This window comes from Numida meleagris, chromosome 3, assembly GCF_002078875.1.
Source record: "Numida meleagris isolate 19003 breed g44 Domestic line chromosome 3, NumMel1.0, whole genome shotgun sequence".
Lineage (NCBI taxonomy): Eukaryota > Metazoa > Chordata > Aves > Galliformes > Numididae > Numida > Numida meleagris.
In genome coordinates this window covers 56,881,554-56,904,486 of record NC_034411.1, presented here as the reverse complement: position 1 = coordinate 56,904,486, position 22,933 = coordinate 56,881,554, and the positions used below count along the sequence as shown (strand labels likewise).

Here is a 22,933-nt window from a genome sequence, read left to right as displayed (position 1 = left end):
ACTTTCTACACTCTCCTTCAGTGTTTGTTAATTTGTAATATTTCCTTTCTACTTGCACACACAGAAAATGTTACATCTTTAAGGAGCCTATCAGCTCCCTCCTGGAATGATTTTGTGCAATATCTTTAATAATGGTCTTCCACAGAGAGCCTTGTTGTAGTGGGCAGGAATGGAAGAACTCATCTTTGTAGCAAAGATGTTTGCGCAAAAGAAAAGAAGAAGCAATATTGAGAACGTGAAAGCTAACAGAAAACCTGCTTTTTTCAGACTTTCATGTTTGCATTAAATGATAACTTTAAATCAGTAAAAAGGAAAAGTTTTAAGGAAGCTTGTTTCTCTCACAGGTAATCAAAGCTTTACAGCTAGCAGATCAAACGCTGGGAATGCTAATGGAGGGGCTTAAACAGAGAAACCTGCACAACTGTGTAAACATCATTGTTTTAGCTGATCATGGTAACGTGTATCATTTTGTTTCTCAGCGTAAACTTCACTGAGTCGTTTTCTTTTGCTGTGTAATATATGTACTTACTACTTTAAGTCAATTTTATAATTCACTTTCTTATATCTAGAAAAATAACGGTTTCTGTATTCTTTAGGGATGGATATGACCTACTGCAGCCAATTAGAATACATGACCAATTACTTCAATCAGATTAATTTCTACATATATGCTGGGCCTGCAGCTCGCATTCGAGCAAGCGTCGTTCCACAGAACTATTATACTTGTAAGTGCGGACCAATCTTGGGATTGCACAAACACTATGACAGGAAATAGATAAATAAATATAGAAAATAGATAATTGCTATTAATCAGCAGAGTGAAAAGCTGTTTCCCTTAACTTGGCTTAAAAATATTTGAAGACAGCATTTATACAACATAAAGCAGACTTTCCTTGGCTTAAGTTGCAGACTAAGTCAGACAGGAACAAGGCATTCTGAGTAGTCCAGAGGAGTGAATAATGTTATTTTTTTTATGTGACTTAATCTCCTTAGAATTGTTGAATCATTTCTACTAATGGTCTTACTCTTTCTGAAAGAATTTTCCTTCTGTAAACTGTCCAGATTTATTTTTCAGAAAGCTGATGTCAAAAGACTAAAGTTGCTCTTCTAAAATGTGAAAGGTGAAAGTGCTAAACCATATTGAACTATCTTAATGTATATCAATTTATCTTTCCTTTTTAACAGTTGACTCAGAAGGAATTGTTAAAAACCTCACAGTAAGTAAATATTTTAATACTTTTTCCTTGTAGTGTCACTTTTTTTTCCTTTTTTCTTTTTTTTTTTTTTTTGCATTCAAGATATACACTTATACATGTGGGGTGAGTGTGGTGTACAAACCAGGACCCATGTAAGAAACTTGATGCCTTGTATTTCTTTACGTTTATAACTTACAGTGAGTTAAGCATAAAAACAACTCACTCTCTTTTCTCTCCTTCAGTGCCAGTTTGTTTTCTATTCTGTGACTAGTCCTAGTCCAAGCAGTAGGCAGATGTTCTGATACTTTTAGAATAACTACTCAGCATGGAGAAATACTAGGCTATCTCAGATGGGTGTATTTCTGATAAAGCACCACTAGAGGTCTTCCTGTAACCTGTTGAAGAACTGAATACTGAAAGTATGTTACCTGTAGATTTTGCTAGCCACCTGAAGTCCAAAGAGCAGTAAACTTTCGTGGTTAAATACTTATTGATTCTCAATACCCAAGAATGCACCCTTTGTTCCTCAGCATACAAGGCAGACATGGAAGTAGGATATCAGAGGTTAAGAAGGAACATTTTCAGTGTTACATCACCTACCCCATTGACATGGATCATGTCATACCAAAGAGCATTCTGTAGAGGCAACAGCAGATTCTGCATATTCTCTTCCCTCAATGAAACTGCTACTTGTAATAGTTTCAAGGAGAGGTGACATCTCTGTCTTCTAGGAATAACCTGGTATGAGATTTTCTCTTCCCTTGTCAGTCCATAGCTACTGTTTGTGTATTTTGTTTCTTTCAGGTTGTTAGGAGGAAGCTTTTGGACAGAGAAGAGAACTGTGTATTGTACATTAATGGAGTCGATTCCCTCTATTTTTTCTTGTTAGAGTATTGTTTGCAGAACAGTGTCTTCTCCTGAGCTAGCAAAACTGCTGCATCCTTATTTTTCATTTTCCACTGTGCTTCTTAGATAACTATGAGGGACATTTACTTTCATTCCACACAGTAATGTCCCTCTGTGCAGAGCATACAATTCTAGGACTTAAAGTTGAAGATGGCAGATCAGACTTCAGGCACGCTATAGTCTTGTGTATTGCCCATGGGATAAAACAGGTCAGTTTCTCTGGCTTAAACAACTTGCTAGCAGCTCTTCACTTGGTGTTTTCAGTGTTCAGTGTTGCCCCAGTGCTGGATTAGAAAACAAGATCAATGCCTCTGAAACATTACTGTGATGCTTTCTTGCTGCTAGAGTGGCTCCTGATGACCGCATGCAGTTAAATCGTTGCAGCATGTTGTTTGATGGTCAGTAGACTCTCAATACCAAATTCATTAGTGGCATGCCTGTTAACACAGCAGTTATATTAACATGTTAAATGTGGATGTGAAAGCTAAGGTCTTTAGCCAACAGCTGAGTGCTAGACATCGCCTGTTCAATCTTGCAACTAAAACTCTATAGACTGTACTATGTTATGTATACTTGGTTTTCTTCGTTATTTATTGAATGGCGTAGTGATAGAAGGTGGCAGAAAATTATTAACTGCCAGGGAACTTTCTCCTATAGGTTGTGAACTACTAATATTATAGCTAAATGTTCTAGTGATATATTTCCAAACAGTTCCAAAACAAGTCACTTTTCATTCCATTGCCTCTTGGACCAAAAATGGGATCTGCAGGATATTGGAGAAGCATGCTGTGAATGATATGTTCTGTACTTACATTCCTGTCACTAAGATGTTTGTCCTAATATTGAATGATTTATGGTGTATTTTTGATGCTGCATGAAATTCATGACTGGACTTTTTTCTGTCATGCAGTGCAAAAGGTCACCTCAGCACTTCAAGCCCTATCTGACACCTAACTTGCCAAAACGATTCCATTATGCTAACAACATTCGTATTGATAAAGTTCATCTTTTGGTGGATCGACAGTGGCTGGCTGTGAGGTACCATCACTTTTATCATTATGTTCTTTTCATTTCCCTCACTGATACTTCCCTCATATTCTCTTTTTTTAAAAAAAATGTGCTCCAATGTCCTGGTGCCACTGAAGACAGGATATATGGTCATGACAAGTGTGTTGAATCAATATAGGATGACTGTCTTTCTGTGTATCTCAGCAACGAGTAAATTTAAACAAGTGTTAGTCATCATAAGTCAGACTATTCTGACATGTTATTAATTCTGTAACCCTCTCACACACAATTATCTCCTTCAGCCTTTAAAATATATGATGAAATAGCACTCTCCTGTGAGGCAAAATCCCTTGCAGTCTTATTTATGTTGTTCCACAGAAAATAACAGCTGAGTTTTCCCATTATGACTTTTATATTAAAGTATTGATACCACAGAATTTCTTCTAAGTAGATTGCACTGTTCTGAAAGTTCTTGACATGTAAAGGCCTCAGTTCAAAAAAGAGCATTTCTTCAACTTATTTTAAAAACATTGATTCAGTAGCTGTGTAGGATACATTTTATTTCTGTCCATCACAATCTGCATTACCAGACACAGAGATCTTTGTAAGCTTGAGCACAGAATGAGCAAAAAGTAGTGCAATATTATTTCAGAGTCAGTTCTAAAGATATTATACAGAGTCTGTGATTTGGGTTGACAATTATTAGCTGACCTTATTCATGCCATTTTAATTTACAGTGTATGATGGTTTCTCCTTAGGGACAACAGTTACACATTTTGTGATCAGGGTAACCATGGCTATGACAACGAGTTTAAAAGTATGGAGGTAAGATGATTTTTATTCAGGTCTTGCATCTTCTCATGAAGAAAATCAGAATGTGCTAGGTGAACCAGGATAATATGTGACAGTTCTTACAGTGTGCTTTTTCTTATATGTCATCCAGACATTTAAACTGTGAACACATACTAGATCCACATATTTGTATTGCTTTTCATCAATGTGTACATGTCTTGGCACTTTGGATCCTGTAGTAAAATTTATTTTGTCTCACCTTAACTCCATGGAGCCATTAAATCAAGCATACCGTGTTCAGATGTAGAAAAATAAATTATTTCCTTTTCTACTTAAGCAATGACCAAAAAAGCTCCATAAGCTCTGGGAATTCAGTAGAGCATCTGAAGGCCTGCGTGCTCAAATTAGTGTAATCTAATTTTCTCTGCCTGTCTTACAAGCCCTACACATGTCATCAGAGCAAAAAGTCATTTTTGTATAGCTTGTACTTAAGTTTTGTCTCATTTTCACTTCTGGCTATAGTGAAAAAATGTTGAAGTCTTGAGCTTTCAAGCTCTGGAAGATACTTTTCTTCATGTACTCTGTAATGTGAACCTTTAAGAAAGGTCAAGCGTGACCACTACTTGTCCCATATTCTGTGCCTAGTAACCAGAGCCTTCCAGATCTTCACAACTGTATTAAAACCACATGTTATATACCAATAAGAACAGTGCTCAATGTTTGCATGCTAAAAAAGTTAAAATTCTGGAAACAATAATCATAGATAATCTTCTGGTGACACAATGATTGAGGAAACATGATTTTTCAAAGTAGTAATGTCTTAATGTTGTATTTTAAAAATAAATTTTAAATTCTTTTTCTATTACGAGAACATAAGAATATTATTTTAAAACAGATCATTGTCCCGTTTAGTCCTTTTTCCTGAATTTCATGGCAAGCATCTTGGGAGGCCTATAAATTAGTAGAAACTAATGTGAGACTGTATGTTGTATTAGTGTTCTGTTAAAATGCTTGCAGACTCCAGCAGGGGCTGCCCAGTACCACATTGTACCATTGGTGGTATTGACTTAGGTCTCTGTAAAGGTTGAGATGGGTCTCCCCAATTTCCTGCTGCTTGCTAGAGGCACAGCTATAGGTTCCTAAGCTACCCAAAGACTTTTGGTAATGCAACATGAATTTAAACAAACAAAAAAATAAAATGAAAAAAAAAACGCCACAAAACCAAACCTTTTATTTCTGGATTGCCTTTAAATGGGATCTGTGAGTGCCGTGACTCGACATTTCTTGAAATGGCATAACTCTTACCAGCTGTTGCAATGAAAATATGAAAAAGAGTGAATCTGAAACACAGCAAACAATAGTTTTCGTAAATATAAACCAAAATGTTTTAAAAAAATAAAAGAAAACAATTCTTCTTCAAGTTATATGCAGTGGGCAAAATTTGCCTTCTTTATCAGAGCAATCCTGGTTTGAAACTTTTATGACAGTGTCCCTGTTTCAAATAAAGTACAACTGAACTGCTTTTTAATTTGAGTTTCTCTATATAACAGCTTTTGTTTTATTACAATCCAGGCTATATTCCTAGGATATGGCCCAAGCTTTAAAGAAAAAACAGAAGTGGATGCTTTTGAAAACATAGAGGTTTACAACCTTATGTGTGGTGAGTAGAAACAATCTAACACTTAAGATGATAAACCAACAGTATTTTCAAATACCAGCATTATGAGAGCTAATAAAAGGGTAAATGAAAGTGTAGTGAATTCATCCAGAAGCTAGGTTTTTCGTACAAAATGTAGAAGCCGTGATGCTTTGCCTTCTCTATAGTGCTGAAACATTAGCTGCCAGAACTTGTTCTGCTTTGGATATTGTTCCTGATTGCAGAAGGAGTCCACTGAATAACCACAGGGAAGTGCTCCTGCCACTTGGGCTTGCTGTTGAAATGGTACTCATGGAACCATTTTGTGATAAGAGCACTGTAGAGGGTTACAACTCTTGTAGCTTGAGGTGGATGATTGCTGCCCTGGCAGTGAGCTGTTAGGAAGTATGAGCCTCAGAAAACATGGATTAAAGGATCACACAGAAATGCAGTAAGATGGCATGTTCATAATGTGATGATTTGCAAATAAGTTTGTACTCTGCATAAAGTCATAAAATCTTAGGAATGTTATGGCAATGTATAAAATTGTATGAATAGTATTCTGATACATTCACGCAGTGGGAGATATTTGTAAACCCTTGTATCTAGAAAATTGCATGATAATGATAATTAATAGTTTCAATAATTCAGTATGCTATTTTTTCTATATTTATAAGAAATGCATGGAAAATGTGTAGAATTGCAAAGATATTTTGTACTATCTAAAATACCACTTTAGTCTTAAAATAGCTTCAAAATATGTTTCATGTTTTCAAATTTTCCAACAGATCTGCTGCATATTACACCAGCACCAAACAATGGCACGCATGGTAGCTTAAATCATCTGCTAAAGAAACCTTTTTACAATCCTTCACATGCAAAAGAAGAGTCATCTCCTGTCTCATGTCCAGTTTCCCAACTGACTCCCGCAGATGAACTGGGATGCACATGCAAGGATGTAAGTAGGAATTTTGGAATATTCTAATTATATTTGTCAAGTGTGTTCTCTTTTAATTTTGTGAACAGCAGAATCATTCTGAAGGATTCTGTAATATTTTGCAGGTGACAAATGCTTCAGCAATAAACGAGAGGTTAAATCTCACCACAGATGAAAGTAAGTAGTTAGAGATGAGAAGGACAGCAACATTTTTGAATCTATGACTATTTTAGATTGTGTTTTATTGGTTTCAGTGGAAACTTTGGCAGTGTTAACTACAATTTAATGTGAAATAAGAGAGCCAAGTCGGAAACTTAACTTTTTTTTCTTGTTTCTTTGCATTTCTATAAAAGATACTAATTGATGCTTTTGTAGTCACATTGGCGTCGAAGAACAAAATCTGAATCCAGTTAAAATACTGGGAAAAATTATACAAGTTTCAGTGGAAAGCCTGTGTACTTCTGGACTGTATGCCATAACTACTTTTTTTGCCACCTTGCAACCCCAAGCTTGTCTTCAATGAAAACTCCTGTACTTGCGTTTTGTTTTGTGGCGCTCCTGGAAATTTTATGGAGCACTACAAAACTTCCCAGCCCAATATGATACAGTTCTCACTTCACTGGCAAGGTGAGTTCCAAAGTTTTAAATATGAAATTACAAAGAAATGAGAATTTGAATGTCTGATATAGTACTATGTTGACTTCTTTATGTTGAACATAAAATGAAAACTATTTTATACACCTTTTTTCCCCACTGAGTTAAGAGCTTAAAAAAAGTACGTACTTGTCTTTTTCATCAGTTCTGTTTGTATTTATTAATGCTTTAATTTACATTTTGCTTTGTCTCTTTTCTCTGCTTGCTTAAACCTTGATTCCATGAGAAATTTTATAGAATGAATAAATATATATATTTTTAATTATAGTAAAGAATGCAACTTCATATCATTTGCCATATGGGAGACCCAAAGTTCTTCAGAAGGAAAACATCTACTGCCTCCTTCCCCATCATCAATATGTGAGTGGATACAGTCATGATATCTGGATGCCACTGTGGACTGCATACACTGTGACTAAACCTGTAGGTTATCAAATATTAGTATAATTCATAAATGTGTAATAAAGAGGATTGAAAATACTCATTCATCCATAAGGAATTCTGGTTAAAGTCTGGTAGATATCGTGTGACTGAGGCCTTTATTTCCAAAAAGCAGACTAAAACAATGATATATGTTTCCTATAGAAAGAATAGGAAAGAATAAATTTAAATCAAGGAGTACAAAGAGGCACAAGAGGAACTTCCTATTTCTTTTCTTTTTTCTGCTTTATTTGAACCAATCAGAATGTACAACGTGCTAAAATTCAATTTGAGTGTCTAACTTCTGTAAAAATATAAAGAAATTAAATAACAGGTAATTGAGTATGAAAAAGAAAGCACAGTTACATACAGGAACACATATTCTGAAATTAAATATAATGCTATTGTAAAATATAAGGTTATAGAAACAGTTATACTGATTAGAATTGCTTTTTGCCAGTTCTTAGCTAGTGTGTATATTAATGTATCTCAGTGGATGTTAGTGAAGCTAGCCAGTAAAATGTGCTGTATTTACCCTGGATTTATTTAACTCTTCAGAGCCACAGATTCTTATTATCAAGACAGCATCCTCAAATGCTACCGTGTGGTGATACTGTCATCTTTGTATATTCATTGTTTTGGAGGAGTATATTGCTTTGCGGTGATATCAAGTTTGTATTCCCATAAAAGGAATGAATGAGCCAAAGTTGTCACTTGTTTTTGCCTAAGGTGTAACCTTACTTTTGCTGCTGCAGTTTTACATGCTGTGTGAGGGTTTTAGGGAATTACCTAAAAACAGAAGAAGAGGGAAAACACAAGGCCGAGAACATCAGCGTCCATTGCTTATCTTGACCTGATTCATTATGAAAACAGAAGATTCAATGAAGGCCATTTGAGAGAGTTAAAAACATACAGAGCATTATGTTAACCACAACCGTGGGTGTAATACTTTTTTTTTTTTTTTTTTTCCTTTTTGCAGGAAAGCACATCTTCTCTTCCTCCCACTGCTTCAGACTGTCTGCGGGCTGATGTTAGAATCCCCATTGCTCATAGCCAAAATTGTTCCAACTACCCAGAAGGGCTGGACTTGACCTATGGTTTCCTCTACCCTCCCAGTGAGCACGGTTCTTTTTATAGCCGGAGCTTAGAAAGTCTTAATCAGATGGATGTGGGTTTATGTTTAAACATATAACCAAACACCAAAGCAAACTTCTTTGGATCAGCATATTGGGCAGAAAAATATTTCCAGAGTTTGTAGACTCACCAAAAGCTAGACAATAGCTCCGTGCATCTAAAGCAAGGAGCAATCTTGCATTAAGGTTTTTCTTTAAATAAATGGAACAACTTGATTGTGATAACAGGTTTGAAAGATGTAAAGGGTTGGAATGAAGGGCTGTCCCTCTTTCCCTGTATGAATGCTCCTTTCCTATTGCCAAATTTGCTAATGACTAACAGACTACATAAAAATTTTGGAGATACTAAACTTGCAGCAGGATTATACACCCATGCTCAGATATCTACTTAAGTTACAAATTGATAGAAAACAGATAGTCCTGGCACAGAGCCTTTGTCATCGTGTCACAAAGGTACTGCACCATTTGTTATATTTTTGAAGATACTTTTTTTCTGGGGAACTTACTTCATAGGGAAAGAAAATTAAAAGAAAATGCATCTCATGAAAGCAGAATAGTCTGGAAATTATAATAGGTGATAAATACAGGGATATTATGCTCCAATAGTTCCTACTCTGTCAACAAATATACTAAAATTATTCTTTAGAGTATTAACTGTAAGAAAATTTGTTGTTTAACTGTCATTGGTATTTGTCATAATTATGATGGATGTTTTCTGTCTAGCACAATATGCTTCAGACATAAATGTATTTGTATATGGTTTCACGTCTGGTATCGTAGAATCATTTGAGTTGGAAGGAAGCCCCAAGGTCATCTACTCCAACTCCCCTGTAATGAACAGGGAATGTTCTGTCTTCTTCAGAATAGAAGGAAATTTAAATGTTAAGAAATGTATAATGATTGAACTGCATGTACCTGCAATTTATAGTGACATATCAGATTTGTCTTTGTGTAGTATCTCATTAATGTATACTTTTTTCTTTTACATAGATTTCAATTCATCTGCACTTGAACAGTATGATGCCTTACTCACTAGCAATATTGTTCCCATGTATAGAGCTTTTAGAGGTAGGATCCAAGATTTTGATTAAACTTGATTAATTCCCTGTAATTATGGCTCTGGATTTTGCATAGCTATGACAAGGACTTAGAATTCATAGTCTTAATGTATCCAGATCTTGTGCAAATATATACAAAGCTTCAAAAATTAGATTAACATTTTAAAATGCACTTATGTAAACTATTTTTTTTATGTTTATAGTCCTGTCTGGCCTCTGCTTAGGTATACCTGTTTCCATTTGAATTTTCTCTTCATTTCCTATATGTTGTCATGACATGAAACACAAGCTGTGGAATTCATATGACAATACCCTATTGGTGAAAGTCTCAAGATGAAGGAAAACAGCACCTTTTCTTTCCTTTTGCAAGGTCTCAAGGGAAGACAAGTTTGTAAACAATGCCCTGACACCTGCTGTTTCATCAAACAGCAACTCCAAACAATGTTCATTGTAGAATATTTTTAGGTGGATGTTTCTGTTAGACAAGTACAGTAACCTACATGAACTCTTTCCATCCGATTTGACTCACGTTATTGGTAATCATTGATAAAGGTTTCTACAAATCTGTATTTTTACTGTTTTACTCTTAAACCTTCATTCATTTCTCATAGAGAAAGAGTAATTGCTGCAGTAGAAAGCTGAAGCAGAAGCAATGATGTAACTACCTTCCTAATGTATTCAGACCTCATTTATCCTTCACACATCATATAAAAATAGAGATCCTGAAAACCTAAGTGGCTTTAATCTTCCAAGTAAATCAAAGACGTTATGAAAAACCCAGTTTTCCAAGGAAAGCTCTATAAAAATTTAAACTTACAACAATTTACTTTAGACCAAAACAAGATAAATAGGTAAGGGTAACCTACCAGCCCTCTGAACTTACGGGATTTTTTTGTTTGATTGTTTTTTCCCTTGATAGCTGTAAATATTCAAACAGCTTCAGTAGCTTGGAACATAGAAGTTGTATTTGCTCTAATAACATCTTTTAAATAAGCTAAATTGCCGTTGATATTTTATGTGAGTTTTGTAGAGTTAGACTGGCCCTCAGGTGGTAAATATTCCATTCTAAAAGCCATTATCTTGGATTCTACTAATTGACACAGTTGTGGATGCTAGCAGACGGGCCAGAAATAGATGGCCTCTCAGCTTTAGAATTGTATCTTTATCTTCAGATCAAATGCATTACCTCTGGTAGTGCAGGAGTAATAGCATTTACAGGTGTAATAGCATTTACCATTACTCTTTAAAAGGTGAGAGACAGTCTGTACTTTCTGATGAAATCCAAACTATGCATAAAGGGTTGTTTTTACAGGCATTTTAGTTTCAATTTTTTTTGTGCTACAGATAAGTAATAAAAAGGTACCGTGTTCTTTTTTTTTTAAGTCATGAAATAACTAATTTTAAATTAAATATGCTTGTATTTTTGTTCATTTGCAGACATATGGGACTACTTCCATGATGTACTTCTTCAGAACTATGCTAGAGAAAGGAATGGAGTAAATGTTATCAGTGGACCAGTGTTTGATTACAATTATGATGGCCATTTTGATACTCTTGATGAAATTACGCAGTAAGTACATGGAAAATTCAAATGATGGGTTATTTCTGGCTGTACACAAACAAAATATTTTTGTAAAGAACAAAAAAGGAAGTATCAAGGAGAATTGAGTCTTCCCATAGTAATGATATACCCACTGTTACTCATACAATAGCAAATTATCTTGCCGGCAGATGTGATACTATAGAAACTGAAGGTCCAGTAAAGAGGAAAAAAAAAATGCAGTTATATATGTAGCAATCTACGTTTGCACAGATACAGACCAATAATTTGCTTCTCAAGTTAATGCCTAGATTTTTCAGCCTCTATAGCACAAATACTGGGAGAGTATGTAAGTACACAGAAAATGTGTTTAAGAACAGTTGTCTTGCTTTTATGTTGTACTGGCTGAGCAGTTTGTAATTTCTCCCTGTTTTCTCAAACTGTGTTTTACTAAAGATCAGTTTTGTGTCTTGGATGCATTCACTGAATCATATAACTGGGCGTGTAACATATTATATTCCTGAGCGTTATTTTAACATAGCTTACACAGTTGGAAGTCTGACAAGTTCTAGATACCTTTTAATGAGTTCTGGTAGCATAACAAAATACATTTTAAAATTCAACTGTGTGTAGAAATAGGGCTGAAGGAAGACTTACATAAAGCAGAATTCTGTGAAGTAGAAATATAAAGAGCAAATATTTATACTAGTGAATAGTGACAGGAGGAGGAAAAACAAAACAAACAAACAAAAACAGAATAAAAGCTAACAATTTGAATTGTACCAAATATAGGGAATATGTCTTTTGACAGTAAGAACACTTATGCAGTAGACAACTGCTGGGAAATCTACACTACTGAATCTGTCATTGGAAATGTTTTATTCCAGGCTAGACTTAATACCACATCTGTCAAAAATGGTTTGAGAATGGGAAAATCAACTCTGCCACAAAGTAGGAGGCTGTAAGGGAGGAGAGACTGGAACTTCCTTCCAAGCAGAATGCTGTAATACGCAGTCAACCACATAATTTTGTCTACAGTTTTGAACAAGCATGTTTTATTCAGCATGTTAGTCGGTCGTACTAAGCAGAATAATGGTTTCACTGATGGTGTTTGGTTAAATTTTGAAGAAATGCAGCAAACTTGGGAAGCTCCTCGTAAGTTTATACGCAAAAGTGGCCATGTTAACAGAATAACCAGTAAATGGAGGCAAATAAATTGGGAATTGGGAATCCTAAACTGGTATATATATCACATAGCCACAAGTTATCATTCTGGCATTGCTTGCTGACAAGAACCTGAGGCTGATCTTTTTTCTCTTCTCCTGTTTAGTGTAGTGTGAAAATTCTTAATGTAATGAAGTGCACACGTGACACTCTATCATGCACCATCCAGATGTAGAGATCTCTGACTTTGATAAAATAGACTGCTGAGCATATAATTCTGTTGTTTTCACAATGAAAACTGTGCTTGTAGCAAAAAGACTAATCTATGCATGTTCGGCTGTTTCATGAAACAAATACTGAGACTATGAATCCCTCCAGGTATTAATGTCAATCAGAAAAAATACATAAAAGTCATAAAGTAGTGAAAGATCTATGCTGAGATGAGTTTCATAAAATACTAGTGACATCAATGGTTTTCATAGTTGATATCTAGATAAATCTCTTAATTAGCGTTTATTTTATAGGCATGTAAACAACACACAAATCCCTGTCCCAACCCATTACTTTGTGGTTCTGAGTAGCTGCAAGAACACATCCCATACTCCACTGAACTGTACGGGCTCCTTGGATGCTTTGTCCTTCATCATTCCTCATCGACCTGACAACACTGAAAGTTGTGCTGTAAGTATAGTTTTATGTTTCTGTGTGCAAATGAGCTTTGTGAACTGATTCTCAGATGTCTAAATATTTAGCTGATTCATTCCCATGAGCTGAGAGTGAGTTGATAGATAGGGATGACTAAGACAGCAAGAAGCTCCAGGAAAGGTAGCAGGAAACAAATGGGCTTGACTAGAAAACCTGGAAATATTGTCACCTGAGAGGGGAGTGAGAAGAGCTGCCAACAGCAGCACAGCCAACCATTTGATGAGACAACTTTATGGAAGGCTACAAGATAAACTTACTCCAGAGGTATTAGAGGTCTTATAGTGTTTCTCTTTTTGAAGTACGTGGAGGAATTCCTTCAGTCTTTTGTTCCATGTATGTCAAAAATTAGACAGAAGGCACTTAGTTGAATCATTCTGCAGTTGAAATTCACAGATGACAACCACAAATATGTGCTTTAATTAAATAAGATGTATGCTTTCCACTAAGAGTACATATCTCTGGTAGCAAACAAAGTAAGTAAGTTAGCTGAGCATGACATGTACATAGGTGGCTCTGAAAGTAATGTCTCCTATTTATTTCCATGTAAACTACAATAAAGAGCAATAGTAATATTTACATATAATAATAACACTATTTGATAGAGGAAATTCTCAGCTACAAAACACTATTGTTCAACACAGTCACCATGATTAGCTATGTATTTTTGCCAGTGATGAACAAGACCCTGCACGCTGCGCTTGTAAAGATGAGCACCAGCAGGGGTGATCCACTGTCGCCACTGCTGAAATGCACCACCCACCATCTCACTGTGTCCACATCCACTGTTTGGTCTCCATAAATGTTCAGCAAGTGTTGATGAACATCAGTGGATGCCATTTTTTCCTCATGGAGAAATTCAATGACATGCCTGTGCTTCATAGCAACAAAATGTAACAGAATATTTGTGGGAAGGTTCAGCCTCTACTGTCAGACTACTAATATCAACTGCTACCATTGCAGGCCAACATAACAAAATAGGAGGCATTACTTTCGGAGCAGCCCTTGTATTATTGTAATATCTGTTGGTGTATATATATATATTCTATAAGCCCCAGGATGCAGCAGGTTCTTTAGCTCAGTGTCTGTGTCAAGGAGTTTCCTCACACCAAGTATAGCTATACAGACTTGAACTGGCCTTCAAAGCAATGAAATGTTAACTGAGTTAGTGACTTTGAACTTGTAATTCCAGACAGGTATAAGCTTATGCTGTTGCTGATAGCTCAGAATTGACTGAATGTACAAAATAAATACGCTGCATGGTTTAGCCTTTATACTGTAGCAGTTAAAACTGTTATTTCTAAAGTTTAGCAGTAGACCTCAAATATTGCTGCACTCCATATTTTTCATTGTGTATTATGGTAAATTGTCATCTGTTTGCAAAAAGGCTTTATACATAAATAATTGAACATTTTCAACTGTATATTTATTGCATTGATTAGAGCTTATATTTCCATTTTTCCCCATCTATCCAGCAGTTGTTATTGCTGTCCAGCAGTCAAGGCTGAGCTGCTGCAAGGACTTTGTTCAGGGTCTCAGCTGCCTGCACTTTGGCTAGCCTGAGTACTGAAGCTAATTTTTACCATAATTAAAACTATCCTGATTTGGGTATTTTAGGTATGACTCATGTACTTTGTAGTTAAAAGTCCTACTTGCCATTTTAGCATAGTTTTGATTCTGTGTTACTTTGGAGGTGAAGGATTCTACGACATCCATTTGACCATTTAAGTGAGATCCCTAAAAGTAGGGCTGCAAGGATGTCTAAGAAATCTCAGAAAAAAGTTCTACAAACTGAAGGTCTTTAATGCCACAAAAGACACTCTCTTGTCGGGTGGTTTTGTTAGACAATGACCAGTGCTTGCACGTTGTTCTTGTTTGTTTTGGCAGGATAATAGGTCGTCTTCTGAATGGGTTGAAGAAAGAGTTCAGGCTCATTCCGCTCGTGTTCGGGATGTGGAGCTGCTAACTGGGCTTGACTTTTACCAGGAAAGACAGGGATCTGTCTCTGAGATCTTACAGCTAAAGACGTTTTTGCCAACATTTGAAACTGAAATCAACTGAATTTATGTTTAAAAAATGCCAGTATTTGGAAGGGAGAAAATCAAAATGATTTAACCTTTTCCTTAGTAAATGTGGGGGAAGTGTGACTGCAGCACCTCATCAAGAAAAGACACAGTGCACAGCTCATTTCTTTTTTTTTCGCATTCCTGTTCTTCAGACAAGTGTTTTGTATAACCTGAATGAAAATTATCTGAAGTTACTTAAATCATCTTGCTAAGCCATGTTTTCTAAATAGAGAATATTCTAATGTTAATGAATGACCAAAAAAAAAACCAACCCAGTGTCTGTAACAGGAACATGTCACACTGTTAAGCCAGGTTTTCTAAATACATAAGATTTTAATGGTTTGGAAAACAAAAAACAGCAGGAACATCTTTCATAGTAGAAACCCCCCAACTGTCAGCTGTGTAGAAAATGTTCCTATAATGGAGTTGGAAAGTGAAACTCTTTGAGAGGTATGTATGTGCTTTTTCCCTTGTGTTTATCAGTGAAGTTAAGGTTATCTCGTGGTAGTATGCTCTGGAATGTTCTGAATTGCTTTTTCTCATCTGTTAATCCACATGGATACTGCTGTGTACTTAAAAAACATTCAGACTGACATAAAGTCTATATATAATGGAAATGTCTTCTATGATCATCTGCTACCTTTTCCACTTATGCTAATGAGTGGAATTATGCTAGTAAGAACTGAAGTGAAATTATAGCAACTGACTTGTGTGTTCTGTACCTTTAGAAATCTTAAAGAACAAGAAAAGGTAAAAGAAATACTCTGGCCAGAAGGGTTTTGTCCAGATATCTATCTGTATTTACAATGAGTCTATGATACCTGGCAATAACAAGATATTTGTGTTTATTTCTAAATAGTTAAACCTGAGACTAGAGCACAAAATTAGTGGTGACATGCAACAAATGATCAGTGTTCCCTTCTGCAGTGACTTTATGCACGGAGAATCTCTACCTCAGACAGCACTGTACACAAATTACTTCTGTGGGCTGGTAAGTGGAACAAGGTAGTGCAAATTCCCAGATCCTGCTATTACAGATTTACTTGCATTTTGAGCTGATTTACTCCACTGAAAGTGCTGCTAAATACAGATATGAATAACAGCATGTGATTGACCATTTGTCTGATTTTTAGGCTCAGTGGGGGAGTTTTGAAGAAATATGTTAAGAGTGTTTCAATTTGTAATTAATTCTAGACTGAGGAAGGTATGTATCCTTAAAAGAAGAAATTTTAGAAGCCTATGCAAAAAAAAAAAAAGGTTTTTTTTTTCCTTGCATCTCAGTTGAGCAGTACACTCCAAGCACAGCTTAGCATTATTTAATATATCGAGATCTGGGACCGAGCTGAACATCCAGGTTTGACTCTTTGGTTAAGTGATCACACCATCATTAACATAGAATTATACTTCATTCAGCAATGCAGAGGCATCCAAGTCTGTCCAACCAAATCAGAGACTGTTGCTAAACTACAATGAAGAATACAACTGATTTTTCACTCCACTGTAAGTCATACTCTGAATGAACCTAGATAATGCATAATGATTGAGGTATGCAATATAACTATCCTAGAGTCATACAGCATATTTGTGAGGTGAAAATAAATAGTTTCTTAAGAGAATGATATTTGGTATGCCTACACTAGCAGTACTAGTTTGATGTGGCAATGTTATGCTGCTGATATAAGTTGGCTCCTGTGTGAAGGGGCTGACAAAAATATGTTTATCTTTTAGCGTTGTGATGCATCTAACACAAGAAAGTCTCGATCACACATTTGGGTTTTACACAAACTTAGGTGCTGATGGAGCTTGAAGTTGCAGTTATTCTAAGAGGACAAATATGAAACCATTTTTGTTATAGTCATGTTTATTTCCTCTGCTGTTTGTTCAGCTCTCATATTGTTTAAAACTCAAAGTGGATTGTTTACAGATAAAGGTGGGAACATTCAATTGGAATAACCAACTGAAAAATTTCTTTAAGATCGTGGTTCTTAGCCCTTTATCCTTCCTGCGGCACTGACCTCTTGGTATTCTCAATGTTGGTGTTCAGCTTTCTCAGTGACACCTCTGAGTACAGTGTCACAGAGCTTCCATCACATCCTGTGACATAAACAGTGCATTGGGTTCTGGGAGAACTCCCAACTGAGAGCAAAGTCTCTTGTATGTAGTGTATAATATATAGTGTATTTTACAATAGAGAAATCTTGCAGCAAATAAGCATAATTTTTAGAATACTCTCATTTATTTCTGTGCCTGGGCATTCTAAGTAGAGCAAGTAGGCAAGATATCATCTTGAAGTGCCAACATCAATGCCAGTGCAAAAAGCACCTGCAACTTGTAACCTCAGGTAGGTACCTATCAGTAACCACATCTGAAACTATTTCAATCAATCAGCAAACGTTTTTAGATTACTACCAACGGGAATTGATTCTAGATAACTCACAGATACACTGTGCAACACTGATTATAGTAAGAAATGTGGATTTGATGATTTCTAATGTCTTCAAAAAGCTTTACATCAGGCTGGTAGAATGATGATGAGGGGAGACAGATTTGGCCCTATGTAACACCCTTCCATCACATAATCAGCACTGTACGTGGGAGAAAATGCCAATCTCCAACCCTGCAAGGGAAAATCATTGTTGCTTAGGCTTTGCAGACTTCAACTAAAATTTTTCATGGGTTCATAGGCTTGCAAAAGCCATTTTGTTTAAACTTGAAAGTAAGTGTAATGCCTTATCCACTGATAGTAATTAAAAAATATACATAATCTTTGCCAGTTCATAAGAAAACACTCAATACTATGGGCATAAGTTTGCGTTATCAGTAGAGGTATAGCCTGAACGTTATGTTAGTTCACTCAAAATTTTTTTAATAGATCTTCTCCATTTTCTAACAGAATAAATTCTGCAGTTTGCATGGAAATGGAAACAAATTGCTGCCTCACACGGTATTCATATGCCACTAAAGCTACAAACTGCAGTGCAGTGATTTGATCTTAAAAAAAATTCTTAATTCAAATAACATTCCAGCTGCTTACATTTCAAGACTGTCATGACTGGTTGTACTGCCCCTTTCTAACAGCATCACAAAAGCAATGAATACTTATTTTTCATTAAAGTTATATGGAGGAGAGTAGGAGGGAAATAAATTCCATCATGCAGTTTAAAGGCTGTGAAACTGTATGTGATATTGTCAGAAATCTACTTAGGTCATGCTCTCAGGGCACACTATAGGAAAGCAGGACAAAGTAGCTGTCTACTTTGAATGTATACGATTGATTTATATATTTGTTTTAATTCAGAAATGCTAACCAAGGCAGAGATTAAAACACAGAAACAGTATGGGGAACAACAAATGGACACTAACACTAAAACTAGCATACGGCAAAAATTTACTTTACTCTTAAAAATGATCTTCTCCTTTGGTAACTGCTCTATGTGTCCTGTGACCTAAGGAACAATGTTGTTTCTGTAAGTTTCAAACTTGCCCCCTTTCCTAGGGGATGTATGTGCAACTTTCCAAAAATGAGAAGGCTTTTTTTTCTGTACTTTTCAGCCAGTTTTAGGAGACCTAATTATCAAGCTGGAATGGAACAGATGTAAATTATTCTGCTGTCTATGAAAACAGATACTGCTGAGACCCAGTTCTCATTGCTAACTTATGTGTGTGAAGTAAAAATGCAAATTCTGTAACATGATTTTCCATTGTCCACTACGAGAGTGGGGAAACTAAACATTCCAGTGGCCACTGAAAATTTGAATTCAGGAGGATTTGGTGGTTTACTTTTCTTATGCTGATTTTTATTTTCAGTATTAGAACAAAACCTGGGAGCAAATATAGAAATGTAGTCCTGCGTGTAGCTAGTGTTGCTGCGGCAAGGCAGGGTGATAGTGGACGAGAACAGGCAAGGGCAAAACAGCCAGCTTGGATCCAGCAAATCCAACCGCCAGGGCAAGAAAAAGCTTAACAAACACTTCAACAAGAGCTACCGTGTTTCCCCTGCACCATGCCCTGGCTTTCAGAGACTGTCGCAGTATGAAACACTTTTTTTGCTTTCTCCTTAATATTTGTTAAAGAGTCTGCTGACTTCTAGTCAATACCTCCCCGAAAGCCACCTTCAAAGCCACATGCAGACATTTAAATGACTCAGAATGCTCTTGACTCCTTTCTTGGACATTCTCCCTCAAGGAAAATAGCTAGGGCTGTGTTTTTCAAAGTACCTCCCATAGGGATCCTGCAGTGTCTGCACATAGGGTAATGGAATTATTCATATTCAAAACATGAAACTGTGTTTATAAGTACAGATTTTTTCTGTCCTAACTGCATAGCTCCTGCGCAGTGTGGGAGTCCATGCCCCTGCTTGGATTGCTGTCAGTAAGGAGGTGGGAAATCCATTGTTCATCCAGACCTGATGTCATGGGAGAAGAAGAAGCACCTGCCTCCCCTCAGCCTCGCAGCACTTCCTTGCCCCACCTTGCCCCACCACGTTTTTGTTTGGCTTCAGGTGGAATGACCTTCATTACCATCATAGTCTGGAAAGAGCAGGAAATCTGAATCCTTCCCAGTCCCTGGAGCAGTGATCGAAGAACATGGCTGTCCTCAGAAGAATGAAAAGTGGTGGGAAGAAAATAATTTTGTATCAGGTGTACGATATAGGGCATTTTTGGGTTTGGGATCACCCAAACATGAAGCTGGTGGTGTCTTTGGCCAAGGGCCCAAATTACTTTTGAATATATATGAAGGAGACCAGGCAACAGATGTTCCAGGCCAAAAACAGCCTGCTGTGCAGCTGAAAAGAAACAAATTATTGTTGGTGTCCTCACTTTGTTCACAGCATTCTAAACAAATGCTCTTCCATTTCCTTGAGAGCAAACATCCCAGCTTTTTTCCTAATTTTGCCCTTTAGCAACTTGTATTTTGTTCAGCAGGTTCCAAGCAGGTTATCCACAGTCATTCAGGAGGATTTCCATGCATATGAGGACAATTTAATGTTTATCAGTACAGACTGAGCTGTATTGGTCTGATGAAAATATAAACTGCTCCATTTGATCAACCAAGCAACTTTTTGTAATAGCTCTGGGAACTACCAGCCTCCCTGCCCTTCTCTTACGAACGCATGCAGAACATGACACACAACACTGTCTTGAAGCTCAGGAATGACGTTCAGCTCTCTAGGGAATGAAAGAGTATGGATGGGGAATTGCTGAGAAAATGCAGTTTTTAGAGTGCTCCTTTTGCTTTGTGAGCAAGCCAGTGAATATAATTTCCGTTCATTCAGCTGTTCTGCTTTGTGTTTTGTTTTTTTTTTTCCATTGCTTTTTTGTTTTCAAGGAAAAAAAAACCAACAGATTTATGCCTAACCACCAAAACTGCAGCTGTCAATACCATTGCTGTCTTCTCAAGAACATTTGAAGAATATTCCCATCAGCCATGTATGCCAAAGGTGCTTCAGAAATGATAGATGGTCTTAACTTCCCCTTATAAATTTATGTTCTCTTTTAGGGAAACTGATGCATTTTCTGTACCTGGGAGCATATTTTTATGCAGCAGCATGCTGCAAAGGGATTAGTTTGTAGCCGTTTTCAGTCCTCTCTAAGGGACATTGCCCACATCTTTTCTTCTGACCAGATCAAATTCTTCTTAGGGGATTTTTTGGGTTATGGATGCCAGATATCTCCATAGCACCACCAAACATTTCAGGTCGGTTTCCAGTTACAAGGAAGAAGAGCTGCAGACTTTTGGGAAAGGTGATTTCAAACTGTTCTTACTTAAATTCTTTACACAGAATGATAAATCCTGTCTCATTTCCTTTCCACTACTGTGAGTTAGATCACAGCTTTTCTGGTATGTGAGTTAATCTTATGAGCAACACTTAATTTTAGCTGCATATTCTTAGGAAATGCAGATGATATGCTCTATTTTTTTTAAATGCATTCTTATGTATGAAATAAAACTTTGCTGACAACATTGAGTTTCTGCCTGGAGCATCAAACGTGCTTCTGTTAGACTGGCAGCAAGTAATTGCCCATAATCCCCATTCCTAATGGCACAGCTACATGGGGTGACAGCAAACAGACCACTGTCAAGTGGAAGATGCGTAAGGAGGTGGCAGTGAGGCGTCTTTCAAAGAGGGGTGGTTACTTATAAGTAAATGTCATTGTATGAGAAGTACTATGAAACTGTATGGGTTACAGAAGAATACATTCCTTCTTTTAAAATGTTCTTCACATGCAAAAGAGAAAAAAAACAACCCAGTGAAAATGTTGTCAGGATAATATTGAAATGTAGCAATTATTAAAAGCTACCATGTGCTAGAATATCTGTACACAGGCAGTATGAAAATTTTTGGCCCCATCTGGAGTACTGCATCGAGGTCTAGGGCCCCCAGTAAAAGAAAGACAGGGAGCTGTTAGAGAGGGTCCAGAGGCGGGCCACTAAGATATTCAGAGGGCTGGAGCACCTCGCCTATGAAGACAGGCTGAGGGAGCTGGGTTTGTTCAGCCTGGAGAAGAGAAGGCTGCAGGGTTACCTCACTGCAGCCTCCCAGTACCTAAAAGGAGCCAAAAAAAGGAGGGTAATCAACTCTTTGCAAGGGCATATAATGGCAGGACAAGGGGGAATGGTTTTAAGCTCAAGGAGGGAAGGTTTGGACTGGGTGTCAGGGGGAAGTTCTTTACAGAGAGAGTGGTGAGGTGCTGGAACGGGCTGCCCAGAACGACTGTGGGTGCTCCATGGCTGGAGGCGTTCAAGGCCAGTTTGCATGGGGTCCCGGGCAGCCTGGTCTAGTACCAGCTCTGGAGGTTGCTGGCCCAGCCTGTGGCAGGGGGGTAGGAGCTTGATGATCCTTGGGGTCCCTTCCAACCCAAGCCGTTCTGTGATTGTATGACTCTATGTATCTCTCTCTGCAGGAGGAATACTTCATAGCATTTAGTTAAAGCTAAGTACAGTCTTAAGAACACAAGGCAAACATCCATTTACAATGAGACAGTTTCTACTTTTGTCGCTTCCCAGAAATCTGGCTTCTTCTGAGGGAAAACTCAGTGATTGCTTCTGCTGTGGCTTCAGGACTCCTCCTCCATCTCAGCCAATGCTTTACGTAGGACACACTGCCATGTCCTTGCAGAGATACGCATTTTCTTCTCAAGTTTCCTCTCTCTACCCAGTGAAAGTTGTATGATGCTCTGGGGCTTCTTATTCGCGGTTGATGTTTAGATGTTTGTTGGAATGGTTTGGAGGTTAAGAGGATGTCTACCCTAAATGCTGACATTTTCACCATTCACACGTAAAAACAAGCAACTAAGCCACATGTCTTTTGATTTATTTGCCAGAAATAATAGCAGAGAATTCAGTATCTCTCTGCAGGAGGAATACACCATGGTATTTAGCCAGGCCCTTCTCTGCAGAGCTCCTCTCCTGCAGACCAGCCCCTACCAGTTAGAGGCGTGTCTGACCCACAGCCCAGCTGGCCCTGTGCCCGCCCGCTGCCCCGTGCCATCATGGCGGCGGCACTGCCCCGCCCAGTGGCCCAGCCCGGCACCACAGCACCAGCTGAACACCGGTGCGCTATGAACCCGTGTGGTGCTGGCCCATGACATCCGAGGCAGATGGCGGTGGTGTGGCAGTAGGGGTTGAACCTGCCCACCGATATTCCGTTACGTGTTGTTGCCGTGCAACAGATGGCAGCAGAGGAGCAGTCTGACACAACGGCGTCTGACGTGGAAGTG

The 22,933-nt window shown here is 37.5% G+C and overlaps 1 protein-coding gene across 1 annotated transcript in view; it reads left to right on the top strand.

The window, feature by feature from the left end:
* The window catches only part of ENPP3 (ectonucleotide pyrophosphatase/phosphodiesterase 3), a 33,819-nt gene extending 17,990 nt beyond the window's left edge, over nucleotides 1-15,829 (top strand). Inside the window, exons 12-25 of the mRNA XM_021389477.1 lie at nucleotides 345-453; nucleotides 597-725; nucleotides 1,186-1,217; nucleotides 3,013-3,140; nucleotides 3,869-3,935; nucleotides 5,475-5,562; nucleotides 6,327-6,496; nucleotides 6,601-6,652; nucleotides 7,398-7,552; nucleotides 8,529-8,664; nucleotides 9,673-9,750; nucleotides 11,178-11,310; nucleotides 12,969-13,125; nucleotides 15,034-15,829. Coding sequence (XP_021245152.1) covers nucleotides 345-453; nucleotides 597-725; nucleotides 1,186-1,217; nucleotides 3,013-3,140; nucleotides 3,869-3,935; nucleotides 5,475-5,562; nucleotides 6,327-6,496; nucleotides 6,601-6,652; nucleotides 7,398-7,552; nucleotides 8,529-8,664; nucleotides 9,673-9,750; nucleotides 11,178-11,310; nucleotides 12,969-13,125; nucleotides 15,034-15,207 — 1,608 coding nt within the window. The 3' untranslated portion in view covers nucleotides 15,208-15,829. The remainder of the gene's footprint in view (nucleotides 1-344; nucleotides 454-596; nucleotides 726-1,185; nucleotides 1,218-3,012; nucleotides 3,141-3,868; nucleotides 3,936-5,474; nucleotides 5,563-6,326; nucleotides 6,497-6,600; nucleotides 6,653-7,397; nucleotides 7,553-8,528; nucleotides 8,665-9,672; nucleotides 9,751-11,177; nucleotides 11,311-12,968; nucleotides 13,126-15,033) is intronic.